Below are 11,345 nucleotides of genomic sequence, written 5' to 3'. Positions count from 1 at the left end.
AATACTAATGCAGAAGAGTAAGAATAGACACAGAAGTAAAAGCCTAAATATAGCAAAAGGGCTGTGAATGCCTGCTGCAGATCGCCTGTTGTGTGTACGAGGTCTACAGAAACGTGTGTGTGTGTGTGTGTGTGTGTGAAACCCACTACAAAATAAAAGGGTAGCAGAGTACAGTATATCCTGCACGTAGTTTAGTGTGCAAAGAATGAATTTTAAAAAGAAGTGTTTTTTTGCATATTTATTGACTTTCACTGCCACTTACTCATGCTATACATAGATCTTATTAAAACTGTTGATCTCCTCAGGAAATCAGAGTCACAATGACTCTCCAGTGGACGGCTGTGGCTTTCTTCCTATACGCAGAGATAGCAGTCAATCTCATCCTGTGTATACCCTTCATATCAGCAAAGAGGTACTGCAGTTTAACACACAAACCCAAAACATAGTCAAGAACATTTTGACAGTAAATAAGAAAAGTGAAAGAGGCAGTTCACACATATCACCAGCAGAGTGCATCCATGTCCTTTCTAGGTAGATCAAATGTATTTTAAGAGAGGCTCACTGTGTCCCTTTTTGCCTTCTTTTGTAGATGGCGTTTGGTTTTCAGCTTGAAAATATGGAACTGGTTATCTCCATATTGGAACAAATGCTTCTTCACCATGATCATGGTGCTTATTGTTCTTTTCCTTGGTGAGCAATCTGCTGTGAGTGACAGACACTGAATAAAGCTGAGTAGATGTTGTCAGCGTCGGCATCAGTCATGTTTCTGTGCCCCCTGTCTGCTCTCAGATGCTGTCCGTGAGGTGCAGAAGTACTCGGGTCCCGAGCCCATGCAAGATGCCAAGGTGAACCCAAACGTGTACGACCACGTGCACATGAAGCTGTTCAGAGCCCAGAGGAACCTCTACATATCTGGCTTCTCTCTCTTCCTCTGGCTGTTAGTGTCATTTCTATCCACACTTATTCTCAATAGCAGAATATCCAAATACAAACACAACTTTACAATTCCACACAATCCTCTTTCCAATTCGCTTTCTGAGATCCTGTCCTGCCTTTTTTTCTACCGGTTCTTGTCTTTTCCTGTCCTGTGAACTCATCACAGCATCATGCGTCGAGTTGTCACCTTGCTAAACCAGATTGCTGTCACCATGGAGAACAGTGCAGGTCTTCAGGCGCAGATGGACAGTGCTGTCAAAGCAGCCAAGCAGCACGAGGATGACAACCTGATGCTGAAACAAGTAATCAGAGACTAATGACAGAACTAAAACTATATGTTTTTTCTTACAGTCTTAAGGCCTCTTCCTTCCTTTTGTGTACCATCTACTGCAGTTTATTGTGTACCTTCTTTTGTTCTCAAAATATTTGTGACCCTTTGATACATGCTGTTTTTTCACAGTATTGCTGCTGTGTATTTTGTATTTGCTCTGTAGTCTGCTGTTAGTAATTAAGGAGAGTCCTTTGTGCTCAGGCTCTCCTGGACGAGGAAAAATCCATGTCAGCGAAAAACCAGCAACTGAGGTTGGAGGTAGAGAAGCTGGCAAATCAAGTGAAGGCTGCTGAGGAGGGTGAGTGATCGTCACTTTCTTCACACAGAATAATCTGCAGTCATTTTAAAACCAAAGAATCATTCTTACAATAAAATGTTCATGAGAAGCTATAATTCTGTTCAACATTAGCAGAGCATGGACTACCACAGGTCACTTCTTGCAAACTGCTAGCTGTGGTATCATGAAAGAAGCTCATTTTCAGGGGCATTGATGATATATGGAGCAATTTAGAAATGCTGTAATGTTTGTGTGTGCAGCTGTGCACAAGTCTCATGCTGAAGTGGAGGCCATGAGGAGGCAGGCCAAAGGTCTGGCACAAGAGTATGACAGACTATTGACAGAACACCATCAACTCCAGGTAAAACACACAGATGTGTTTCATATGTGCGTGCACCAAATCACAAACTACTCACTGTATATTACCTGAGTGATTCTATTTTCAATCCTTTACTTGGTCCACAGAATCTCCAGAGTCCTGCAGACAAAAAGGATCAGTAACCACAGGAGTGCAGTGGCAATTGTTTTCAGGTGTTGTTTGTTCCATTTGTTTCATGGATGCAGTTTCTTCTCATTACACTGGAAGCATGTACTATATGCAGTAGACCAGCAGAGGCCATGTTTCTATTATCTTTTACAAACTTTTTCCTTTGAAGTTTGAACTGAAGCACATTTTTAATTAAAGGATTAAACAAACTGTTGCATGTCAAGCTTTCAAATGCTGCAAAAAATCTTTATCACAAACCTAAAATATGTCCTTTTTTTTGCAAGTATTAAAAGTGTACAAGTGAATTAAAATTTCTCTCAGGGCTCCTGCTTATTGATAATGCAAACATTTAATAATGATGAACACCTGACAACATCCCAGAACTACATTATGCTATTATGCTAAACTTAATGTCACTGTAGGAAGATTGTGCACCAGTTTACTTAAAAGATTTGCACAGACCAGAGCAACACAACCCCCCTTCCTCAGCACATGACTGATGCACACATGCTGTATAATGAGTTCCTGCATTTTTATAGTAGTTATGAATTCGAATTTACTGATTCCACATCAGCGAATTTCTGTCACATGTGCATGTTGCATGTTCATTATAAACCTTTGGACAAAAGCTGCTTCATTGTTTTTCAAAAGCATCTCTTTTTTTAACAGCTATTCAAATTCTGACAAATACTGTAAATGATCTTTTATGCTGTTTGACCCAGCTGTTTTTGACGTTTTGTAATTTGTTGACAGTCTGGTTGGCATGAACATGAATAATAAACAAAACCCCAGACAGTGGGTTCCTCATTGACATGCTGCGATCAATCATTGTTGCTGGTACCACGTTGACACAGAATAGGATCACACAATGACAACAAAATGCAGTGAGCTTCATAATGAGGCGCAGTGTACAGTCAGGGAGATGTGGTAGGTTTTATAATAAGCCTCATTATCAAAGCCAAAAACAAAAACAATATACAATACACATAAGATCAAACGGTGTCACGTTATTCATAGAAGTAACATTTCTCTCAGAGACAATTCTGGTAAACATAAGCAGCTCTACAAGTCTGGTGTTGTGAGGTGATATGGTGCATATACAGCAGTACTGACAGGTGTATCATGGCTGAAAACGCAGCGCTGCAAAATCCCAAATTTCTGAAATTTATAGCAGAGATTGACAGACTGAAAAAACAATCACAACTCAAGGTCAACTCCTGCATCTGCTCTATCATTAGCAGCATCAAGGAACTTCAGATGTTCAAACTTGGCATGATTCTGAGCTCCTCTACGGCTTCTCATCCACGTGCACTTAAAAGTGGAGTTTGACAGTTCAGTCTCGACCTTAGGAGCAGCAGCGTCAGCTTGCTACAGTACAGTAAGATTGAGAGAAGTTTGATTGTCAAAGCCACAAAGCGTCATGAAATAGCAATTTTACTGAAGGAATGTTTTGTTACATCTGGACAGGAAGTTGTAGTTTGCCCTCTGAATGATTATCTCGTTAGCATGCTGTTCCTGTGTTGCCCCTAGGCTTGATCTGCTTGTTTACCCAAATCATCCACAGGTTGAACCACCATCTTTGCCTCAGTGTGGCCACATTCACTGTTCTTCCACCAGATGTGCCGCAGATACAGTCAGCAGGCCTGTTTAATCTCTCCAGCATCTCTTCTGAAAGCCCCACACACAAGACTGACATGATTATCATCATTATTCAGGCACCTTAACATATATTCAGTCCAAAAATCCATTTTATCAAGTTTAATCATAAAAAAAACTTAGACCAACATAGAAAATACAGCACTTACTTTTTTCTACAAAAGTCTTCCATTCATGTAAAACACAAACACGTTAATTTATACATTCCAGCATATTTTGTTTTTGAAATGACTCTTCTATCAGGTATCACGTCTACACAAATCTTGTACAAATATATCCTCTGTGTGCTATGAAAAGTGTCCACAGTGTGTGTTCCTCTATACATCTGAGGGGCTCCGTGGAGCAGAGAAGAAGTTGTGCTGAGGCTCACAAGCGAGTCTCTCTGTCAGGATTGCAGTCCGAGGCCAGCATGAACTGCTCACAGTGTGTGGAGCTGTTCTCCTCTTTCCTCAGTGACTCCAACTCCGCACTCCCATTGGTCAGAGCATACTTCTCCTCCCTCTTAATATGTCTTTTGAGCAGAGCAAAGCCTGAAATACACAGGAAGAAGGAGACTGTCCTCAAGCCAAGCGTCAGGCCCAGGTACACGATCCTGCAGAGAGAACAAAGGAATACTCGGTCCAAACTGGGAAAGAGTCCAAGCTAAGTCACAATTTCAGTCTCAAGTTTTTTACAAATACAAACACAAATCAGGATGCAAATCTAGTAGTTCAAAGAACATTGGTGCACCTCTACTCTTATTAGATAAGATGTATTCCTTCCATTCTAAAATGACTCATAATACTAATACCGTTGACTAATAAAGAATCACCCGACTGGTCTAATTTGGGGCAGAGGTAAAGGTTTAGATTTCCTTCTTCACCTTCATGAGTAGCATCTTCTGATTTAGAACGCAGCTTACATGGCCTTCCCTCTGGCATCCTTGTGGTAAAGCTACCTGGTACACTACATATTTGTGGTAAGAGTCTAACAACTGCAACACTGTCTCTCTATTCTTCAACCTAATAATTTTGTTACTGAGCATTACAGGGCAGGGCAGCGCTAGTGGATATCACATACAGGATTTCATAACAAAAGCCTTACAGATCCAATTACCTGTAAGCTGAGGTGTTATATATCCTGCATGCTCCTCTTCCTCCGCACATCTTGTACGCCCATTTGAGGCATGTTGTGTCGATTATGGCTCCGAAGTATATAGGTGCAGGTATTCCAGCTGTTGTGTAATTAAAAAGAACTTGTTACCTCAAACAAACAGCAAATTAAGGGGTGCTTCAAGATCAGATGTCCAACATTTGAAACTTTGATAAAATGTAACACAAAATATATTTACTGTTATCGCCGTACTTATTATAGTGATTATAATAATGCTATTTAATTGAAACTGAGTTACTGAGTTTAATTTTACATTTATAGAAATATGTAATGATGAGAAACACAAAATGGTTTGTGTCCACACATATTATTCTAGTAACTGTGCTCAATCCAATGTACAGTAGGTTGAACGTCAGCACTAAAGAAATTTCCGTGCACCTGACATTCACACCAAGTAGACAGTAAAGTACGAAAGATGGCTCTCACCCAGGGTGCGAGTGGCCAACGTGTGGATTCCAAGAGCAAGAGATTTCAGCTCAGGTTTAATGCACCTATAGAGAAAAAGAAATGTAAAAGGAAACTCAACCTTTTTACCTCGCAACACTTAAAGAACTACAATTATTTACGATTTTTGTGCTGGGAGACGTAACAAAAAGCTACAAATGAACATTACCATTGATAAGATGCTTTAAGGTACAAAAGAAGGAAAATGCTTTAATGAAAACTTCTCATTTTTGACAGTTCTAGTTATAAATGTCTCCACTGATGACACTGTATCATATGGAAGTGACTCTGATAACAGCAGTGAGTGTAATCTGTCCGAGACTGACAAAGTGATGCTTCAACAACAGGCTGCATGTGAGATGAGTCTTGTGTTTGTGGACGGACCTGACGAGCAGCACGAAGCCTGGTGTTCCCCCAAGAGAGATGATGAAGGAGCTGAGGACGGACAGAGCCAGGAAGTAAGGGAAGATTTTGTCACAGCTGTCTCGACGTGGACACTGACCCAGAATGGCCGTCAGGTTTCCTGGTTTGGCATCAGTGAGCGCCACACACCTGCAATGGTCAAACACCTAACAAAGAAGAAAACAATGAGTTTTTATCCGTGAGAGGTGAGCGGCAGCACAGCAGGAAACACTTGTCCCATCACACAAATACAACTGACTTGCACGATATGAACGAAACACTATAATTAAGCTGAAATATTAAGTTGTGCTTGTTGGTCAACAGTTATACTGTTAAATATGAGCGTGTCGTGATGTCGTTGGTGTGTGTCTGACCGTATTTCTGCCAGAGCCAGTGGAGGAGGTGCATCCAGCCAAGCACGGGGACACGTAGGTGATCCCGTTCTCTCCACACACCGGATCCCACTCCCTCCTCGAACACAAGCAACCCGAATTACAGTCAGAGAAGAGGGACGGTTCCTGATAAGGCAAGCCTTCCACTCTGCATGTGAAAACGTGAAGGAAATGCATTTATTATTGACAGCTCATATGAAAATTTGATCAAATAAGAAGCTACGGTCACTGTGTGCGCGGAGTGTGAAAACAGAGACGAAGAAAGGCAACGCAACACAGAACGAACCCAAGAAAGTGCAGTAGCTGATATGATCCTTCTGCTGAATGTCACCAATTCCACTTGGTTATGAGGGAAATGCATCCAGACATCACATACCCGGTGTATGGAACTGTGATGCCTGCCACCTTGGAGTTCTCACAGCCCATGGCGAAGAAAAAGAGCGACAGGAAGTAGCCCAGCAGGGAGGTCCCGAAGGCAAATTTAGCTGCTCCCATGATACCCAGCTTGTACTTCTTCATGATGACCCCTCCAGAGAACATCCCCAGGGCCACAGCTGGGATGTTGATCATGCCTAGCCAAACCGCAGAATACAACAGACTCTTAAAGGGATAGAGGATCAGGACGCACATGAACAGGCAACATCAGGCAGCGACACCGCTCATTCAGCTACGTGGATTCAAAGAACAAGGCTGTTATACTGTCTCCTATTCCCTCAGGTTGACCTTATAATTGTTCTCACATATCTGTGGGTTTTTTTAAAATCAGTGTTTGTCATTTCAATCGCGGTAAACCTGGTTGTCATTTTGAAGCTGCCGCATTTACCTAAGAGGGATGTGGGAGTTGGAGCATAAAAAATTCATCAAAAGCTGGCTCATGAAACACTTATGATGACTGTCCAGCTCACATCACTTTGCATCCTTGAATACTCTCCTTTCAGTGAGGCTATAAAGGTTTCGAACAAGCTTGTAACTCATCTACAAAGATGAAGTGAATCATCCAAACAGGGTAAACACGATGAATTATCAAAACACTCTGCTCACCCATGAGAAAATTGGCTTTTGATGCTGACTGGCCATAGTGTTGCTCAATGTATTTGGGTTTGTAGGTGACCATCCCGATGAGAGAGTTGAACTGAATGATGGTCACGCATAAGTAGATGATGTACACAGGATTTCCAAGGAGACTCTTCACTGTGGGCACAAAATCTGCGTGGGGAAGCATGAATAGCACTTAAAACATAGGCATTGCCTCTTTCAACACACCTGAGCATGTTTTTTTTTTGTCTCTTATGAATTTACAGACTGCCATTGTATTCAAAACAGGCACATGATGCTCAACACTGGACCCACGAACATGTTTAAAATGACAGAACCTTTTGTATAAGGGGATTAACTGCTAACAAAGTTGTTCTTGGATCTGAAGACAATGTAAATTCACAAGGAGGAATAAAGTTTAAAGACATCAGCTTGCAGCTGTGGTAGAAATGTGAGAACTGCAGATCAATAAAGTTTTCTTAGGGAAACTTGTCACAGAAGAGACTCAGGTGAGGAGGTACTGTGATCATACCTTTGGCCATCTGATGTAAATTAGCCGGCTCCTCAGGTCTGAACTTGTGCACCATGGTTGGGGAATCTTTGATGAACCTGGTTTGCTCTGGGGTGCAGCTGGTGTCGTGTTTATCCACAGGCATGGGCAGTGATTTAGGCAGGAACCAGAAAGGAACGGCAGACATGAGGGTGATGGTACCAGCGATGAGGTAGCCCAGCCACCACGCCCCCACCCAGCGGGCATCAGCAGGGGTAATAGTCACCGTCTCTGCTCAGAGATAGGAACCCAATCAGCACAGTATGTGGGTATGTTTGGTATCATTTACTATAGTTACATTTTCATTCATTTTCTTTTAGTTATATTAATTTCTATGGCAAAGCAAGGGAATGTATTCATAAAGCACAATTTATATACAGTCAGTTTCAGGGTTCTCCAACATGCTTGGAAGGGCAAGGTGAGGAGACGGGTTTTCAGTTGGTTGCAATCTGCAACCTCACCACTAGATGCCACTAAATCCTACACTGGACCTTTAACGCTGTAATTTACACAAACCAATTTCTACATCCAACTCTGCACAGAGGGGTGTGAGTGCATCTCTGCAGTGTGAACCAATGAGATCTGCAACAACAATTTAGAAAACACAATAATGTTGTTTAATCAGTCGTAATTTATCAGTCAGACGACAGCGCACTCACCCATGTCAACATAGCCGATGTCAACGTAGATCTTGGCACACAGCGACCCCAGCAGGTACCCAAAGACAGGACCAATAACTGATATGGTTTGAACACATCCTAGAATATAATAACAGAAAAGGGGTTTTCATTTTACCACATTCAGCACCTGCTAACATACAAACATAACATCCTATGTTTGGGCTCAATTCAGCAGCGAGTTAAGAGGTATTTTGAGTTAGTTATTTCGTAGCATAATACCACTGTCATACCATCTATTTTTGTTTGAGCAAAAGCCTGTGTGTATTAAATATGTAGTCAGGAGGTGAGATCCAATCCAACTCCCAATTAATCCTTAATACATGTTTTATACCTGCATGAGTATTTTAAATTGTTACTGTATCATGTTGTATTATTTGTTTTGTCCTCTAATCTTTTTTTAATATACACCTAAAACAAGAAAATGTTTTATTGTAAACAAGTGTGTGAGGGCGGTGACAATGAAAAAGATTTACATCGGCTGCTACTCTTTATTCAACTATACAAATACACTTCCTGAATTGATTACGTTAAAAATGAAAAGACCTGAATCCATAGCAAAGCTGCTAACTTAGACAGTGAGCAAGTAATTACCAATATAGAGGGCAGCGTTCTCGGACTGTGAGTAGTCGTCAATGTAGGAGATTCCCAAAGGCTGTACTGGAGTCTCTCCAATACCACGCAGGACATTTCCCAGAAACACGTAGATCCACATCGAAACACTTGACTCTCGCTCACATCCTACAAGTCAAAATTGAAATCCTCAAAAACTGACAAAACATTAACAAAAACATTACAATGAACTGAATCCATGCACATCTATCTTTCTATTTTCTATATTACCACATTTTCACAAAGCAATGTGGGGTTTCTTTGACAAACAGCAATAAGGATTCTACTCTTAATCTCACCTCTAGGGGGCAGTAAAGAGGGTCTGTCACCTGCCCTGGTGGACTCAGGTGAGCTTTCTGGACATGGAGAGAGGTTATTGGTTGAATTCACTGAAGATCTAACTGATGTTTCGATCTTATAGCTGCGTACAAAATACCAATGTGACTGTTAAACAAGGGAAGGGAGAAAGCGTCAGGTATCGTTAGATACTCACAATGTGAAGCACAAATTATACATCAGAGAGTGCATTTTTCAGAGTGCAAGACATACTGTAACTACACTGTGTTTACTGTGAACCTTAAAGAGTTAAATGAAAGAAATAAACTGATGGAATTTGTGAACTGCAATGCACGCATACGGACATGACACTTAGCCTACCGGCCAATGATGAAATGAGGCATGGCGATCAAAAAGGTCCCGAAAGACATCAATACACATCCGATTGCTATGATCTTGGGTCGGTGGAGTTTGGCACCAAAATAGCTCACAAAGGCAATCACCAACAAATTTCCTACAGGGTTGAAATGGTGAGAAAAGAAGGTGAAGGTGGGTCAAAGGCATTAAATACATACTAGATTTAGCCTTCTGTTGAGAGAACTGAAATTAGTATTCTACAAAGTTTTAATATATACACAAGAAAAAGACTCCACAAAAACAACTGTGAACATCTAAATATACAGTATAATATAAATCTAAAATATGTGTTTTCATGCAAACTAGGGTTTCACAAAATTTAAGGGACAAATGTGTCTCACGAGCCCACTGCCTGTATATCAGATACAGAGAATTGTGTATGTTTTGATCAGACTCAGCGTGAATATTCATTATTATCTGAACCAAATGCATGCAATATTACACATGTTTAATTCAGTGTCCACAGCTTGTTCTGCAACTGCATAAACCTTTACAAAATCGCTCTTTTCCAAGCCCTCATGCTGTAGCTTCAAGGGGTTCTTCACTCATTAAGAGTGAATTAGGTACACGACCAGTGACTATTTCATGCTCAAAGGGGATGCATACGTTCTATAGTGTCAAGCCCGATGACATGCCCGATGACATTCATGGCTTACTTGCATTAGCATCTAAATGCTTCAAAACGTACACAAGTGGCCAGTAAATAAAGAGAAACGTGGGTAAAACGAAATTGAGAAACTCACCTATTTCAAAGCTGCCGTCTATGATGCCGATCAGATAACTGGGGATATCGAATCGCCTCTCTAGTTGTGTAATTGTGCTCTTCATATAGCTGCCAGATAAAGCCTTGGCAAAGTAGGCGAAGGACAAGGCTGCAAGGAACATCTACAGAGATGCAGAAAGAGAAGACTGTGTCAAACAAAATGGCCTTAAAGTGCTTCAATGATAGCAGTATTATTGTTTTATATTATTAGGATTACTAGAGTTACAGTGGAGAGGAAACATGAAAAGTAAGAGAGTTGCATTCTAAAGGCTGGGCTGAAAAGGGATTTAAGATATATAATAAGATATATAGAGACAGAAAGATTTCCTGTAACTGAGCAGTAGCTTGTGACTTGTATTTCTGAGCGTATGTGTGTATATGCATGACTTGAACTTGCAGTGCAGATAGACTTTTGTAAAGGCAAAGCTTGCAATGTTCTGCTAAAGTTCGGTCCAGTATTGAGCTCCCTCTTCCTTTTGCTAAGCCACCTGTGGACACTGACAGCCAGTAACAAAGGGAGGATTAGAGGCAAGGCAAGTTTGATAGAGAAGCCAATCCCACAAGGACACAGACACTGACACGCAGCGTAATTGGAAACAGGTGAGAGGCAACCACAGCCTGCAGTCTCAGGGATGAAAATAGCCCGAGCATGGCAGAGACAAACACACACATGTATACATGCATTTGACAGCAGCTATGAATTCAAATACCACATTTCTAACAATAATGTTATTACCATTTATAACCTATTTTAAGGATACATCCATGCAGGTTTCCAAAGCCAATAATGAGCCCAATTTCTATTCTGGTCTTTGTGGCCATCAGAGGACCTGAGTGCTCTGTGTATCAGTGAGGTATGCTGTGAACATACTCAAGTGCAAATTCATGAATTATTGAAACTAAAGAAATAACCTAAAAAAACCTATTCTTATATTCAC

At 41.0% G+C, this 11,345-nt stretch overlaps 2 protein-coding genes across 2 annotated transcripts; one reads left to right on the top strand and one right to left on the bottom strand.

The window, feature by feature from the left end:
* Positions 1-311: 311 nt before the first annotated feature.
* Positions 312-2,176, top strand: bcap29 (B cell receptor associated protein 29). Its single transcript, XM_041939566.1, has 7 exons — positions 312-412; positions 590-690; positions 790-937; positions 1,103-1,238; positions 1,469-1,565; positions 1,805-1,905; positions 2,010-2,176. The coding sequence occupies exons 1-7, from the start codon at positions 321-323 to the stop codon at positions 2,043-2,045; spliced, it is 711 nt and encodes a 236-aa protein (XP_041795500.1). The 5' UTR covers positions 312-320; the 3' UTR covers positions 2,046-2,176.
* Positions 2,177-4,053: 1,877 nt separating this feature from the next.
* LOC121607789 (solute carrier organic anion transporter family member 1C1-like) lies at positions 4,054-10,532 on the bottom strand. Its single transcript, XM_041938744.1, has 13 exons — positions 10,388-10,532; positions 9,609-9,741; positions 9,251-9,372; positions 8,934-9,080; positions 8,322-8,420; positions 7,645-7,893; positions 7,119-7,283; positions 6,454-6,649; positions 6,060-6,225; positions 5,668-5,852; positions 5,266-5,330; positions 4,783-4,900; positions 4,054-4,279 (listed from the first exon to the last, which is right to left on the bottom strand). The coding sequence occupies exons 1-13, from the start codon at positions 10,527-10,529 to the stop codon at positions 4,054-4,056; spliced, it is 2,013 nt and encodes a 670-aa protein (XP_041794678.1). The 5' UTR covers positions 10,530-10,532.
* Between the last annotated feature and the right edge of the window lie 813 nt (positions 10,533-11,345).

The sequence above is a fragment of the Chelmon rostratus genome, chromosome 6 (genome assembly GCF_017976325.1).
Source record: "Chelmon rostratus isolate fCheRos1 chromosome 6, fCheRos1.pri, whole genome shotgun sequence".
Lineage (NCBI taxonomy): Eukaryota > Metazoa > Chordata > Actinopteri > Chaetodontiformes > Chaetodontidae > Chelmon > Chelmon rostratus.
This window is presented reverse-complemented; position numbering and strand designations above follow the sequence as displayed.